The 17558-nt window shown below is 35.0% G+C and overlaps 1 protein-coding gene across 1 annotated transcript in view; it reads right to left on the bottom strand.

Moving 5' to 3' along the window:
• CSMD1 (CUB and Sushi multiple domains 1) overlaps nucleotides 1-17558 on the bottom strand; it is a 1067000-nt gene that overhangs the window by 232943 nt on the left and 816499 nt on the right. The window contains exons 15-17 of the mRNA XM_059842787.1: nucleotides 16797-16991; nucleotides 11858-11996; nucleotides 7407-7594 (exon numbers count right to left, since the gene is read on the bottom strand). Coding sequence (XP_059698770.1) covers nucleotides 7407-7594; nucleotides 11858-11996; nucleotides 16797-16991 — 522 coding nt within the window. The remainder of the gene's footprint in view (nucleotides 1-7406; nucleotides 7595-11857; nucleotides 11997-16796; nucleotides 16992-17558) is intronic.

The following is a 17558-nucleotide window of genomic DNA, read 5'->3' as shown; positions in this document are numbered from 1 at the left end:
TATGTCTTCCAGAGAGATTAAATAGTTTTTGGCAAATAAACCAGGAGCTACCCACTGAAAAGAAAGAACTCCCTGAAATTATCAAATGAAGACTCATTAGCTGAACATTATACATTGTGCTTCTAGTGATAGCAAATGATTATGGAATTTAATATATAATGAACAATAATGTATACACATGAGGGAAACAAATAGAGACTCACTATTGGCATGATAGGAATTTCTTTTATTTTTTGTTACTACGTGTAGTGAATTGACATTATCTGGCTGTCAGTCCCCCCACACAGCTGCTCTCTCATTATCCCATTCAACAGTACAGGGGGAGAGAACAAGATAGCAAAATAACATGAAGAAACTCAAGGGCTAAGACAAAGACAAGAAGATCACTTAATAATTACCATCACAGTCAAACCAGACTCAGTTTGAGAAGAAATTATTTAGTTTACTGCAAATTAAAAATAGACTAGGATGGTGAGAAATAAAACAAAAAAGTAAAATACCCCATCACCCTCATCCCTGTATTAGGCTTGCATGGCCAAGTTTTAGTCAGTAGACAGGGGCGGCTACAAGAGTGACTTCTGTTAGAAGCTACCATAAACTTCCCACATGTCCAACAGAACCAACGCTGTCTGTCATCAGGATGGGCCTGTTGCTGACAAAGGCTGAACACCTCAGAGATGGTGGTAGAGCCTCTGGGATAACATAGTTAAGAATGACACAAAAGGCTGCTGCAGTAAAACAGCAGCCATAGAGAAGAGTGAGAATGTGAGAGCAAGAATTCTGAAACGCTAAGGTCAATGAAGAAGAAGAGAGAGGAGGAGCTCAAGGTTTGGAAGCCCTTGCCACCCGTGCTGAAGACTGTGGTGCAGCAGCTGTCCTACTGCAGCCCATGAAGCTTCACAGTGGATCCCAGATCCATCTGCAGCCCGTGCAGGACTCCACCCTGGAGTAGATGGATGCGCAAAGGAGGCTGTGATCTTGTGGTGAGTCCACACTGGAGCAGGCTCCTGGCAGGATCTGTGGCCTGGTGGAGACAGGAGCCCATGCTGGAACAGCTTTGCTGGCAGGATTTTTGACACTGTGGGAGACCTACACTGGAGCACTCTGTTCCTGAAAGATTGCACCCCCTGCCAGAGCCATTCATTAAGGACTCTAGATTATGGGAAGCATTCTAATTTTAAATATTCATGGAAGACTGTCTCCTGGGGGAGGAGCCCAATGCTGAAGGAGGAGTAGAGTCTGAGGGGTCCTCCCACCAGGGAGGAAGGAGCAGCAAAGATAATGTATGATAAACTGATCACAGCCTTCATGCCCTGTCCCCCTGTGCCTCTCAGCAGGAGGAGTTAGATGAAACTGATAGTGAAGTTCAACCAGAGAAGAACAGAGGGGTAGCAGGAAGGTGTTTCTAAGATTTGGGCACCTGGGATCTAGCAAGGTTACTCCACCACAACTGCCTTCTTCTGCCTTCTCCACAAGCATTTCCCAGTTTCTTAGCCCTCTAAAGGGTGAAAAAGGTGCTGGTCCTCTCAGCTGCTCGCACATCTCTAACCTTTTCTGCGGAAGTTGTACTCTCAGTTTACTGCTTCTACCCTGCCTTGTTTATCCAGGACTACCATACAGCCTTAGGAAAAAAGTAGGAGGAGTTCAAAACTAAGGTAAAAATTGATTTTTCAGGGCATAAAGTGAAGGATTCTGAACTATAGATATGAGTGTTGGAATCAGGACTACAGATGAAAGTATCATAAATAATGACTCCAGATTTCACAGAGTAATATTCTCTGTACCCTCCAGCTCTTCTTATATCTCACTTAGAATTCAGATTTGAAAGCTTATGATCCAGTTTTCATGAGGTAACCCTGACATACTTAAATTCTAGATGAATAAGTTCCTCTAGACTTGACTGCATACTCTTAATGCAAATGTACCGTGTTAGCTAACAGTGCATTTTTAGATTCCCTTTGCCTGGATAAAAATGCTTAATAAAGTCTCAGAGAAGCCATTTAAGTCTATAATATTCTGCATTGTAAGTGCCCTTAATTTTGTCTGTATGAAATTTTAACTTCGATGCACATTAGTTTTTTTCAGATAAATCATGCCTCATATTTTGAAATATGTTAGTGTAGGTGAAGGTCCACAGCAGCAATCTTAAAACTTCTGCCTCTTAAGGCAGCCGATCACCCCTGCCTGAGCACATCAGCTGCTTTGGCATTCTGAATCACACATAACAGGTAAACTCATCAGGTTCTTTTTGAAATGATAATTCAAAATTACATTGACTCCATTGTTTCACATTTTTGCAAGAAGACCAAAAGCTGTAGAAAATTTATCAACTTCCAACTTCCTGACTGAAGCAGTACTGTTAAATAAATAAAATCAGCTCAGTCAACAGAGTTTCATTCCCAGGGAAAAATATTCAGTATGTAAGTTTCAGCAACCATGAACATAGCTGAAAAGAAATATTTTTTCTTTGCTTCTTTGCCTGAAGATTTGAATTTTTTTTCACAATAGGAGATAACCTAAAATTAAATAATGGGTAATTCTTTGATATGAGAAATATGTCACAATTCTGGCACAAGAGTGATAAATGTGGTTGGAAAATAATTGTAAAGAGTTGATTGAGAAGGAAAACAGGCAGTAGATCAAACTCTAGGACAGGCTGCAACTGTTAGCTACTTGGGACCATGACACCATTATCAGGCTTTACCCCCTGCCTGCCAAGTCATACTTTTTCTAAACAAGTACAAACCTTTCAATGACTCCTTATGTGTTATATTTTCCACGTTAGCAAAATTCTAGTCTTTTTAAACTGTGTCACAAACTGGACACGATAATCTTCCTGGTCATCAAAAGAAAGTGAAATAATTTTTGAACAAATGCTAGAAAAAACAGTCCCATAAACAAAACAAATGTATTTTCTGAAATTGTCTTTTGTTTTTTTAGATGGTTAAATTCAATGTCCAGAATATTCAACTTTTTGCAGTTACTACCTTTTTGTCTAGATTATGTAGGTTCTGAGGGACACCCAAATCTTTTTCTATTGTATTTCTATTTTGTATTTGTGCATGTCCCTTCTCCTTCCCCATTTAGATTTAGCATGTTTCTTTATAAAATTGAATTGTTTTGGTTTTATACTCTTTCTTCAGTTCATCTAGCTTGTTATGAATTCCAGCCTTCTCAATCATAATGCTTACTATAATTGTAGGTTGGAATCATCCTCAAATTGTAACTGTTCTTATATTACCATCTAATTCTTTTTTTTTTTCTACCACAGCATTATAGAAATCACATAACAATTTAGGGTGGAACGAACCTCTGGGGTCATGTAGTCCTTTGACCTGCCCAAGCAAGGTCACCTAAAGCTGGCTGTACAGGCGGAGCCATTCCTGTAATTTATTTTTAGTACCTCCAAGGATGAGAAACTTTTTCCAGTGTCTGCTGTACCTTATTGTACATTTATTGTACTGCAATAATTTCATCCACATTAAATTTCTATATTTTTCTATGAAAGAGCTCTAAAAGCCTTATGAATGGCAGCACAGAACTATTTCCTCCCCTTTCCATTTCCAAATCTACAAAAGCAGTTAACCTGTCAAGAAAGAAATTAAGTTGGTTTGACATAATCTGTTTTATCAAATACAAGTCATTTATTTCTTATCATTTTGTTTATCAGCTTGAAACTAGTATCTCTCAAGAGCAGAGATAAAACTAATGTCCTTGATCCTTCTGGTCCAAATATCTTCCTTTTTTTTTCTTCTCCATTCTTGCTTGAAAAAGTGTGTGCCTTTCAGAATTTTTAAAAAATTTCCTTACAGATTTGAATTTTCAGACATAATTTACAGTGGAGTTGTCCTTCCACTTTGCCTGTCAGTATAGCACAGGGATTATCAACAGTTCCTGATGAATAAAATATATTTTAATATTTGAATATTGTGTAGTACTCTCTCTCCATATGCCTTACTCTTACCTTGAAAATGTTCACTAAATTATGTTAAATATAAGGTAAAAATTACTATTTCATGCAAAAGTTGCAAAGCAGAAACAAAACGTTTAGTCTTGACTGTGACAGCTGATTTTTGATCAAACTTTTTTTGAGTAATTTTTTCCCCCTTTTTTGAATATATTTATGGATATTTTTGTTAGTGTCTTTAGGTTTCTTACGCTTGAAATTAAATATGTACTTTAGATTTTTGTGTTTATCCTAAGAGATCTGTGTTATTCTCTGATTGCTATCTATAGCAATATTTGAATATATCCCGTATCTACATTATTAACACTTGTGTTACATCATTAAAAGAGATCTTTAAACAGCTACAGAAATCTTTCTCGTTACATCATTAAAAGAGATCTTTAAACAGCTACAGAAATCTTTCTCAAAAAATAAAAAACAAAATTTAGAAAAAAAAAACAGATACAAAAACCCCCAAAGTGAAACAAAACCAAGGAAAAGCAATAACAAAACAAACAAAACCAAACCAGACCAAGCCAAACCACCAAAAAACCCAATAGTTTTCTGTTGCACTTTTCATCAATTTCTTTTATAAATTACTTTCAGAATTCATTTGTAAGGACTCAAGGACATTCACCTACCAATCTGCCAAATTTGGTGGTTTAGATTTTTGCAAACCATTAATTTAATCAACGTGTTGCTTCATTCTTTCACTTCTTACCAGTCATAAACTCTCTTATTTTATGGTCACATTCTCAAAATCTGCCTTTCCTATTTAGCCTTTGTATTGATTCTTAGCTATAGTAAAACGGACTGCTGAAACAAAAAAATCTCCCCCAGTAGTTCAAATATTTTTCCATTGACTGTATACTACCACAGAAAATTGTATTAATCTTTTCCTCATATCCAGACTATTCAAAGGATTACTTTTTGCCTCAAATGAAAAAGTGTTAAGTATTTTGATGCTATGTTATCACAACTAAAATTGATTGTGGGCTGACTGGTTTCAACACTTTGTCAAATCCATGAAGACCGCATATTTCTGAGCTTAAAAAGCTATTTTCTGAAACCTAATCTAAACAAATACCTCATTTTATACACTGTGAATAAATGATTATTCTAATTTTTTAAGTTCTGATGATTTTCATTAGGAAAAATCACAATATTGATTTTGTAGATTTTTTTCAATGGCATCAATAAAGAATGTTTTTACTAAGATGGGAAATCTATGAGTTTTAAACAATTTCACTGACTGTGTAAGAGAATTGTAATGTTTATCAAATATATATAGATGTAGAGTGTAATTTGACTGTCCCAACACATGACTAAAAAATGATCTTTTTCTCAGATAAATTTTAGGATAGAAGGAAATATTAGTCCACAAAAAGCACAGAATTGTAAGTAAATAATTTGAAGAAATAATTGATCAATTTGCTTTGTAAATTATCATGTTCTCTTATATTAGGAAAGAAAAAATTTCATTATAATTTAATAAACAAAGGAAAAATTTACAGGAATCTGCAGATAAAGTATTTTTATCTGTTTTCAATTAAGAAAAATACTAATATTGCACAACCTACTTCACAGAATGAGGAACAAAAAAACCCCTAGAAAAACAAACAATCAAAAACCAACCAACCAACCAACCAACCAACTAAACAAAACCTACTCAAAACACATAACTAGGGAAGCTGAGAGATTGGGACAATGTAATTGAGGCATGAAGCACACTTGCCAAAAGATTATTTACTTTTAGCAAAAAATGAGTATTTTATCAGTAGTTTTACTTAAGAAATATTTCATGCACTTATTTTTTCTTTGCTTAGATGCATAAGACTTAATCGACACTGTCTTGCATTAGCTATTTTGAAGAGTCATCAAAAGGCTGAACGAGAAAAATTTAAGGAGAAGAATGAACAAATTCTTCACATCCTTCACAGTACCTTTTAATAGGTTACATATTTATTAAAGTTCTATTACAGTCATATTTTAGCTTAATAGAATATTAGTGCCATCTCAGATTCAACTCAGTTTAGCTTATGTTGAACCTTTTATTTTAAGCAGGTTAGGAGACTTCTGCTTCACAGTTCAGTGATTTACTTTATCATTAAAGTTATGACTATAACTTGAAGATTTTTAAGATACTTCCAAATAAGACAGGTATTTGAACTTCCAAAGAAAATACTCAGAAACATTTCTTAAAACTCAAAATTGACTACCTTCTTTTCTACAAATGTAAGAAATGTGAAACAAATAGAAGTTCTGTTGTGATATCTTTAAAATTAGCAACGTCTATAGCTAAACCTCCAAGCAATATCAAAATACAATTTTAGACTCCTATGTTGCTGGCAAATTACTCAAGGCTTCAATTAAATCTTTCTACCTGGTTTTGCTCTTTGAAAGCACTGACTTTATCTACTTAGTATCCCCATGTTACTAGTTATTGTGATGCCCTTCTCTCTGTGATTCTGTGATGTACACAATTGCCAATACGGAGTAAAGGCTCACAGAAATTCTGCAGGAGCTCCTGATGCTGACTAGCGCAATAAGATAGACTTTGCAGCAAATTTCAGTTGTGTTACATGAACATTTAGAACACAAGGAAAAATGGAGACAATTTTAGCTCTGTGTGAAATCCAGTGTGAGGAAAAAGACAATATGAACAGTGAGGCTGTTGGTAGCTTAAGAAGTCTTGTGGAGCAAGTGCACTGACATGGGTGTGAAGTATTCAACAAGCTTTCACTGCTTAACTTTTTCTTACTATTTGGTCAAGCCTTGATGTGGCTATAAAATACATCTGGACACTATTCCAGATTCAATTTTACAGCAAATTTACAGTAATCAGATTAGCTTCCAAATAAGAATAACTGATAAAAGTGATGTTACTAGGTTGGTACAACTGCAGTAAACACATAAGTGCTCTTCAATAAGTAATCAAGTGAATGGTTGTACTATCATATAAAGACTAGTGTGACTTCAGCCCATTTAATATATATGCACTTAATTGAAAAGAAAATGCTATCATGATGATTCTGTAGTTCGCATGGAGATAGTATGATTAATTTTTTTCATTTTAGAATTTTTATAGATAAGGTGTCCAAGTCTGTTCAGCCCTACAAAAACCAGAGAGAGAGAAAAAGAGAGAAAGTGAGAGAGAAGATAGGGGACACCTAAAGAATATATGTTTACCCAAAAGGGAAATTTTCTAAAATTATTTTGCGTTTGATTAAACAACTAGGTGTGTAAAGACTCTGAATAACATAAAGGAACTCATGAAGAAAAAAATTCCAAAAAGAACACTTCCAGAATTATCTGTCTGTACAGCATAGAGTAAACATAATTTGTTCTTACACAAATATAACAACTGAATTTTATTTATTTCAATTTGTTTGCTCATTTTCTAATTGAAGGATGTTTTTCAAGATTAAATAAAAATCTATTTGAGAAATACCAGACTTACTCTCATAGTGAATTAGGAAACCAACACTGGAACGACTGTTGTCCGTAGTAAACAGCAGATACATATAATTTCCAGTACTAATAAGGAACTGAGGTGCTTGTGTTCCATGGTATTCTCCAATTAATGGTGATGAATTTGCTGGCCCATCTCTGACTTCCAAAGTGTCATAATTAACTTCAGTCTGGAATCTGAAAAGGAATATGCAAGTCAGGTGGTGGATGGATGAGTGGTGTTATTTTCTTCAACTGATAGAAATGCAACCCACTTGTAACTGATCAATACCACACATTAAAAATCACATAGCTACAAATCCATCCATGTACTATTAAGAATAACAGGTAAAGAAGGTTTCATGAATCATTTTCCTTGCTTTTTTTGCAGTATTGTAAAAATTTTTTTAAGGGATTCAGTATACTTCAGATCAGCCATATGATTGGCCTTCAGAAAGACATTTAGTGGGAAATCTGGCTACAAAAATGCAACTTGTCTCAAAAAAAAATGCAGTATGAGCATCCAAGATATTTTTTGCTCTCAGGTTAAGAAATAGTTGGACACCCTAGGAACATCTTCAATAACACTTCATTATTTCATCTCAACAATTTCATTATTTGACATTTGCTATTTGGCAAAAGCTGTTTTATAGATAGTCAAGTGTTTAATTTTTTTTTTTTTTTTTAATTCAAAGTTTTTATTCTAACATTGCTTGTTACTTTACTTTTAAGTAATCATCTTTGTCCTATGAAATAAAGCAGTAAAAAAGACTAGATTTAAATCAAGCCTTTATTTTAAAATTTGTTACTGTTATAATAAGCATGACTTCTTACATTACTTTAGTGTGTCAAAAAAAAAAAAACACAACAGGTAATATAGACTAGAATAGAAAGTAAGGAGACTAATGAGGGTTGATTTACAAGAAAAAATAACTTTAAAATCAACAGCAGAGTCAATGTGCCTGCCAATCATTAAACCACATCACATTTCTCCAGTTCATAATGGATATCTATGTCATCTACTACTAGTTCTTAAATCAAACAGCACAAACCTGCTCTTTCTCAAGATGAACTTAAAGTGGCATTTTTTACATCAGATGCTTTTCAAGATAGTTTGTGGTTACAGTAGATTCTGATATGCTGTAGCATCTAAACCATGCACACATAAATTTTCCTGTCAATGAAGTTTGTGCTATTATACAGATATATACACTGCTCTAAATATATTTGCATGCAGACCCAATATTCTTATTTTCATCTTTCAGAAATGCATATGTTGTGAGATTTTTCTCTTCTATTCCCATAAGTCTTCTTAGTTCTACTTCTGAGAGCAGCAGAAATTCCTACGCAATACAATACTTTTTCAAAGTGAACACCCTTCGCTGTCTTGCCAATATGGGACACATGCAGTGGTCTGGAGATAGGAAACTGTACTCTTGCAATTAAAGAAAAGTTCGAAATATGAAACGCTCAAGAAAGGAGAAATACATGTGACATTCCTTCAAAGTGTAAATAAACTTTATACTTAATTACAAAATTATGACCAAGATCCCATCCCATTACATTTTCCAGAATAAATAATATTGCTGTTTTAAAAATATTTTTACAGACACATTAATAAAAGTAAGAACAAGTTCAGTTTTAGCCAGTATTTAGTATTCTTTCTAGTTGTTGTCTTATGGTTCCCTGAAAGCAAAAGCACAGCCATAAGTCAGAAAGCTTTTGCTTTGCTATCAGAGCTAATGACTGCTTGGAAACTGACTTAGGCACTTTGTATCTTTCCTTTCTCTTCACACAGAAAACTCTAGATTTATGGTACTTTATTTGGATAAGTTGGATAGAATCCAGATGATTGCTTTTACTGCTATCTATCCACTCTGACAGTGGAATACAGGGCTTGCAGGTTTGCTAATACATTAAGCATTTTCAGGACCCATTTCTGGCAATGAAATCAGCTAGAATGGAATGGCTCACATCCACACTATTAAATACATCCTTTAGCCTCTCAAAGAAGGAGATACTATTCAAATTTCCTATTATGAATGGTTGCTTGCCCACAGTAACTCCTGGCTCTGTTTGATAATTATTTGGGAGAATGGTAGTTGACAAACTCAAGAAGCATGTTGGACACTATTTTAACAATTTAGCTGCATAAACATGTGAGATTTTGTTCCTGGAAAGGCTCACTGAGTACTTAATTCACCAAAATAGACTGTTACAGAGGGCATCACTAAAGTACTTGACAGTTTTTCAGTACCCTTCCATAATTTCAGAGATTATATATTGATTTATCCTGCAGCAGAATGATGAAAACAGACAGATACAGCTAGGCTGCTTTAAATACTTTATTTGTACTCATAATGAATAGACTCAAGATTAGTAATTGAACAGTTCAATTATTTTGACAGTTATGTTTGTGAGGCAAACTAATTAGGAATAAAGTGCTTTCTGCCAGCAATTGCACTTTCTTAGCAAGGCAGTATGACAACAATGGATGGCAAACCCTTGCTGGAGACAGAAACCAGAAAATAACTCTTAACAGCAAATGCTACTCTGACAATGATTTTTATTCCCAGTAGATTCCTGCTCATGTCAAACTCAAATGTGACTTTATCATTCTCTTATCTGATTTTGAGGGTTTAAGGGAATGAATTGTCTTTTTAATTGGTCTGGTTTCATTGCTGGTTTTTATTTTTAGTCTTTGCACTTTACCTAAACTGATAAACCAAGACAATTTGTTATTGGAAGTTCTTCATCACTACTGAAGGTAACTAATTAAGGTTTACATTTTGGGGTTTCAGTTTATTTTAATGTTTATTAGCTCACTTATATTAGTAAGAGGTAGAATGTCCTCCAAATGTACATAGATAATTTTAAAAAGACTTAAAGGATGTTGTGTTATACTATTCTTCATACAGTTGGGTTGGTTTTGGATACAGAGGTTAGCTGTATAAATTATCAAACTATTTTTTAACAATATTCAAAGTACCAAAGATCTTCAGGTCAGCCATTATTCTTCTACTCCTTTCCTCAGGACTTGACTCAATTAGATTTTATTTTTCTGTTACCCTTCCAGGCATTAGGCACAATTTGAAATGCAAAAATGTTTCAACGTACAATGATCATAGGGTCATGCAGTCACTTGCTGCTACTTCTGGAAAGTTTCTAAGGGCTCTGGAAAGGCACATTTGTCTAGAAACATTAAAGCTTCATTAGCTCAAGAGTGAGGTAATTTACATTATTAATATCACATTTGTACAAAGCTTCATTCTGTTAGGTATGTCTTTGAAGCAAGCCATATAGTGAAGTATAAAAGGGTTCCATTTTCCCCAAACTGGGCCATATACTTGACAAAAATATTTTATTTCTTGAATAATTGACAAAAATCAACTATTGATTTGTAATTTCTTACTGTTATATCAGACAGCAAGGTCAGTTTTTCTTGTAAGCAATAAAAAAGGTTTTCCATGGAACTTTTAAACTGGGTAACAAAGCCTTCGTGTTGACAAAAGAAAATAATTTTTTTGCAAAAGCAAGGTTATACTATTATTAACAAGCAAAACACTATTAATAAAAATTATAATGTGATTTAGTAAAGTTAGACAATTTTCTAAACCTTCCAGAAAAGTTCCATAAACCTCTAAAGAAAAAATTGAAATGTTTTTTCTTTGTCTACCAAAACCAACATGCTGAATGGTAATACTGTTTTGCAACTGAAACAATTATGGAACAGCAACAGAATCCATTTGCTATTAATGCTGAGATAATGTTGAAGTAGATTAATTGTGTATCTGCTGTACTTCAAAAATTATATGTGACCAGAATTCTCCATTTTATAAACACCAAGTTCTTGTTTAATGTCATTGCAGTTAAATTTGTACACAAAACTCCAGAATTCTGCAGTGGAATATGTGGGTGCATCTGTCTAAAATTTGGCAAATTGAGTTCTTAAACTGCACCACATGTCACAGAAGCCTATATTTCTCATTATTTTCTCAGAAATATTCTCATCACACTGTTAAGGTCACGTGCATTCAAATATCTGCAATTTCAGGCAATGCATTTCCTTTTGTGAAATTTAAATGCTTCATCTCATAACTTAAATTGCTATTTCCATTTAAGAAGAGGCCCCTGAAAACCTCAGGCTTCTAAACATTAATTAAAAAAAAAAAGATTGCAAATAAATATAAACCTATAAGCTATAAGTAGTGTGAAGTCTTTAATGAGAAAAAAAAGCCAGCATCTTAAATTTCTGGAACTTCCCGCTGAGTACAATGGAGGCAAACAACACATTGAACACATTGGAAAGCTTTAATTGCCTACTTGTAGGAATACCATTGTGACTGTTGCAATGAGGTTCCTTTTTGTGGTTTGAGTTCTTAAAGTATATACTTATTCTTCAATAATAAAACAAGTGTTTATTCTCAGACCTTACTTCTTGTTTAACTTTATGATACTCACTTGTCAAAAGTGATCTTAATGGAATTTCCTGGTCTTGCTTCAATCACCCATTCACAATTAAGTGAGTCCTTGTAATATCCTGGCCAACCTGGTGGCAAGATAACACCACTAGATGCTGTCAAATGTCCACCACATGGTGCTGAAAGAATTAAAAACAAGTATATTTGTAACATACTAATTATTTCAAATATATTATATATTCAAAGAAATTGGAAAAAAACCAAACTAAAATGCATAGAAATATGTTTAATATAGTTTTAATATTTTAACACAGTACTTTGATTTTTTCAGACTCATAAGGCCTGCAATGTGTCTTATTGAGACTTATTACTTTCTTATTATATATTTTACCACACAGAGCAAGGCACTTGGGTCTGCCAGCCTTCCTTCTGTTGAAAAGCACAGCATCTTATTAAAAAATGATACTGTCTCATCACATTTAAATCCAGTATGATTTCACATTGACATGGAAACATCAGACAAATTGTTCCAAGTAATTATTACCGCTGTTCTGTGCCACCTTTTTGAGTAATCACTGAGCTCAGTGGAACTGGCAGTTGTAAACATTCCATTGGATCACAGAATGGTTTAAGTCGAAGGGGATGTCTGGAAATCATCTAGTCCATTTCCTGCTCAAAACAACAGATTGCACAGAACCATGTCCAGTTAGGATCATGCCTTTCCTCCAAAGTCAGACACTCCCTAGTCCTTCTGGACAATCTGTTTTAATGTTTGATCACTCTCACAGTGCAAGGTTCTTCTTATCTTTAAACCGAAATCCATGTATTTCAGTTTCTGTTAATTGCCTCTTGTCTGGTAATTTTGCACCACTAAGGACAGTCTAGCTCGACCTTCTTTAAACCATCCTATCAGTTTTCTGTACATATTGACAATATCCCTCTTGAGTCCTGAGCCTTTTCTTTTCCAGTCAAGACAAGCACAGTTCTTTCAACCTCTTCTTGTACGCCCGATGCTCCAAGTCCTTCCTTATCTTTGTGACCCTTCACAGGACTCAGTGCAGTATGTCCACATTTCTCTTGTACTGTGGATCTCAGGAGTGCACACAGTGCTCCCAACACAGCCTCACCAGTGCTGAACAGATGGGAAAGATCTGTCATTTATTTCAATCCATTTCTCCTGCCTCTCTCGTCCCTCTGAACAGCTGCACTAACATCTGGAACACCAGCCACTCCCCCCAGTTTTACATCATCTTCAGACTTGCTCAGAGTGCTGTGCCTCAGCATTCAGGGGTCAATCCCCTATCCAACACTGTTCAAAATCTTCGGTACATAACGGAATGCTGTGCCTCAGCATTCAGTTATGTACTGAAGGTTTTGAACAGTGTTGGATAGGGGATTGACCCCTGGGCTACACCTCTATCAATTAGCCTCCAGTTGTGACACTGCCTACAATTCTATGAGCCAAATAGTTCAGTCAATTTTTAGTCCACTTCACTGTTCACTTCTCTAGTCCCTACTTCATCAGTTTGTCATTGAGAATTTTGCATGACACAGTGCCAAACACGTTACTAAAAATGAATATCCATTACTCTCCCCTCATCCATCAGACAGTTCATCTAAACACATAGGGCTATTAGGTTGGTCAGGCATGATTTTCCTCTTCATAAATCCATGCTGATTACTCCCAGTCACCATAGTTTTCTTCATTTTGTCCTGTTTTTGGCTTGGACAGAGGCAATTTTCTCACAGTAGCCTCAGGGGTCAGAGTTTGGAGCTATGTGGGCACACCTGGGTGGTTATTCTATACCACTCACACCATCTGCGGGTCAGAAGTCAAGAGCTTCACTTGCAAGAGGAAGAGAATGAGAGTGTGACATGGGGTGGAGGAAAAACATGAGCAGGAGGATCTGGAGGGGCATTTTATCTTTGTCTAGGTGGCCACGTGCACTTGGAGCCTGGTTGGGTTGGTTAGTCAGTCAGGCAGTGGGTGAGCACTTTTGTATGTAAATCACCCTCTCCTATACTTTTGTTATTATTATTGTTGTTCTTACTATCTTATCTCATTGCTGTTTTCCTATCTCAACTCAGAACATCTGCCTTTTGTCTCACTCCCACAGGAGGGGTGGAGGGGAATAGAGCAGCTGCATGTGGCTTAATTTCCAGCAGGGTTTAAACCACAGCACATGGTTTGGAAATCGTTTCAAGGAATATTTTTGCATCACCTTTCCCAATGATAGAGATAAGACTTGTACCTCTTCAGATCTTCTCTCTTTCCACTCTCCAAGACTGGAATTTGCTTTCTTCCAGTCCTCAGGGATCTACCTGGCTTAAATCAGCTTCCCAAGATATTGAGTGACCTTGTGATGTCATTGGATGGTTTATTCAGAAATCTTGGCTGCATACCATCAGACCCATTCCTCTATGTCAAATTTGTTTGAACATTCTCTAACCTGATCCTCCTCCATAAAAAGTAAAAAAAAAAAAAATGTATTGCAAGAGGGCTGTGAAAATGACAGGGCTAGACAGGGGCATTTTTCAGAGACAAATTAAAGGACTTTGGAGCAGGATTAAACAACAGCAGAAATGACAGAACAAATTTAGGAAAACATGAGTCCCTTAAAAATTTAAGCTGCCACGGCACAGGGCCTTGGGATGTTATGTTTTACTAAAGGCTATGGCACAGCATAACACAGGAACACTTTCAAGGTCAGGTAAATTTATCTTAGTATCATTTATATTGTCCTCATAGAAGAATTCAATGATATCATAATCAGCAAATTCCACATTTCAGTGCAGGAAATCTTGCTAAATTTCTTCTCTTTCTCTAAGCGGCAACAAACCAACGTATTATGCCATAAAGAAATGGATGGCAACATGAATTTGTGGGTTGCAAATTAATATGCCTAATTTTACTTCAGTGTTTCTAGCAACACAAAAACTAATCAGAAAGGTTTATTTGATTTCACTTGACTTGCACTCATCTCAAGGAATTTTTTCCTGATTTGAGTGATAAAAGCAAGCCACAAATTCTGAAACACGCCAAATTTTCTTTGAAGCAGAAAAGGCCAGTAAGGATGAACAAGGCCAGTAAAATGGTATTTACCTTACATGTGTATAGTTAATGAGGAAATCAATTTATTCCATGGTGGTTTTTTAAATCAAATTTCATCATACTATGAACAAGAACAGTCCTAAGACTGTTGATCCTCAACTGATAATAGCACTTCATATACATAATTTACTTCATGTATTTATGGTGCTGCTTACAGAGACAGTTATGTATAAAAAAAAAAAAAACACAGAGCAGAGCAACAACAAAAGAAAACAACAGTTCTTCTGAAATCTCAGACAACTAGAAGCAAACTAAATCATGCTTGGGATTCTTTGTCCATAATCAAAGCCCAGAAACTCTTTCAATTATCAAGAGAATCCACATCAGAAAGGAATATATCCTGAACCTAACTACTTCCTTCTATAAAAGAAGCAAAGAGCAAAATCTTAAAAAAACAAACCAAACCAAACAAACAAACAAAAAAAAAACCAACCAAAAAAACCCCAAAAAACCCAAACTAAAACAAACCCAAAAAAAAACCACCCCAAAAAAACCCTCAAAAAACCCACCCCAAGCAAGTCTATTAGTTTAATCTTTTCCTCATTAATAATCAAATAAACATTCCAGAAGGTTCAACGAAAGAATAACTGAGGGGCACCTATATATTTTCTGGAAAAATAATTTCTGCAATTTTTTTTTATCTCTTTTTTTTCCCCTCAAAGTGCTCATCATTGGTCCTTTGTCTATGCATTTTCAAAAATAAAATTGCACAAAGATTACACTGAATATTTTAACAATTGAATCTAGAGTTTCAAAATGAGAAAAAAATCTTCTGACAAAAACCAACATCCTACTCCCTGCTTTCGAGTGGGCTGGGTATGCTCTAAGAATAAAAGAAAAACCCTGCCCCACTGTGTAACATGCTATAATCAGGGTAAGAAATTGTGCTAGTACAACATCCAGGCTCACATACGTTTCTAACAGACTGCAGACATGGAAGGGTTCTTCAGTATTTTAAAATTTTCTTTGAAATGCACAGTCTTATGAGAACTGAGTTCTCAAACTGCCCAAATAACACAAAAGTGATATGATCCAGATCCTTAAGTAATTTCAATGACACTGAAATTAATTGAAAAGTGAGATTTTGAAGGTTTGGATTAGTTGTCCCATAAAATCCTTTTAATATAGAGTCTGTCTATGTATCTATGTATCTATTGTTTAATAAAATGCAAACACTTTGAACATGACTTTTAAAAAACATACTTTAGTCATTAATTAAATGCACTCATCTGCCTTGACTGTAGGACCTATCAGTTAAGCATCAAGCAATTCTTCTTACTGTATTTCATTCTAAGGAGAGTTTTAAACATTAATAGAGATCATCTTAGTCTATTTATTCACATAAGAAAGGAAAGCAAATAAAAAGGTAAATTTTTGGGAATATCATGGATATTAAACATAGCTCTGGTTTTCACTATATTTCTCAGAAATAAGTGTACTGCAGGTTATAATATTACACACAGAAATTCAAGTATACTTTCATTTTGAGAAAGTTAAATGGGTAAATTTTCAAAAAGGACCTCTAAATAAAAGCTTTATTTAATTCCTATATGTTATATAATTGTCCTTCAGTATGTACAGCCAAAACTGCTATAGCAGTTATAATTCACAACTGAGTAACGATGGTGACAAACAGAACTTGGAAACAATAGCAACCAGATTTTTAGAATGCTAATTTATTCCAAGAATATAAAAGCAAGCTATCTTGTTTCTACTATTGTGCTCTCACTTGACTGGAAGAGTGTTAAGATGAATTAATAACTCCAGGTAAAGCAGTCTTGTTTATGTGCAAAATGTAAAAAGTAAACTAAATTTAAATAGTGCCATTATTCAAACTGTAGGTGCAAAGTAAAGATTGTGCCCTTACCTTCACAACGTGGGACAGTTGAGCTCCATACTACATTTCCATCTTGCATAATACAGGTTATGGATTCAGAGCCTTGAGTCTTCACAAAGCCATCATCACAGTGAAAGGAAACAGAACTTCCCAGAAGGAATCTGTCTCCAAAACGCCTCCCATTTATAGGAATGCCTGGATCATGACACTCATTCTGACCAAAGGCTGATAAAAACATAGTAATAATGCTGGTAATAAAACCCACAATAATAGCAATAATAAACCCCATCCCTTTAAACTTTTTGTCTTGTTTTTTTACAGTATATGTAACACATATAACATAGTAATACATAATTCAAAGTATAGAAAATTTCTCAATAAAAAGCTTCAAATCCAATGACATGCAACATAGCTGGAATTCAGAAGTTTTTAGATATATGTGGCTTAGATACACAAGAATAATTTGTCTAAATTTTCTTCTGGACAAAATCCAGCTGTTTTGCCTCTAACAGAAGGGAATTGGGGTTGTTTAACCCAAAAAAAGGGAGGTTGAGGGGAGCCCCCATTGCTCCCTACAACTACCTGCAAAGAGGTTGTAGCAAAGTGAGTACCTCCTCTCACAGGTATTATGTGATAAAAAAAGAGGAAATGGCTTCCCCTTTTTTCTTCCTGCCATTTTTCTAAGGACAAAAATAATCCCTTCCTATAAAAGCAAAAGACCAATTTAGGCACATAAGACTTTAAAAAGACTGGAATCAATGGATTTCAGCTTTATGTGGGGAATCATTCCAA

Source organism: Haemorhous mexicanus, chromosome 3 (genome assembly GCF_027477595.1).
Source record: "Haemorhous mexicanus isolate bHaeMex1 chromosome 3, bHaeMex1.pri, whole genome shotgun sequence".
NCBI lineage: Eukaryota > Metazoa > Chordata > Aves > Passeriformes > Fringillidae > Haemorhous > Haemorhous mexicanus.
The sequence above is the reverse complement of the archived record's forward strand: the minus strand, read 5'-3'. Positions and strand labels throughout refer to the sequence as shown.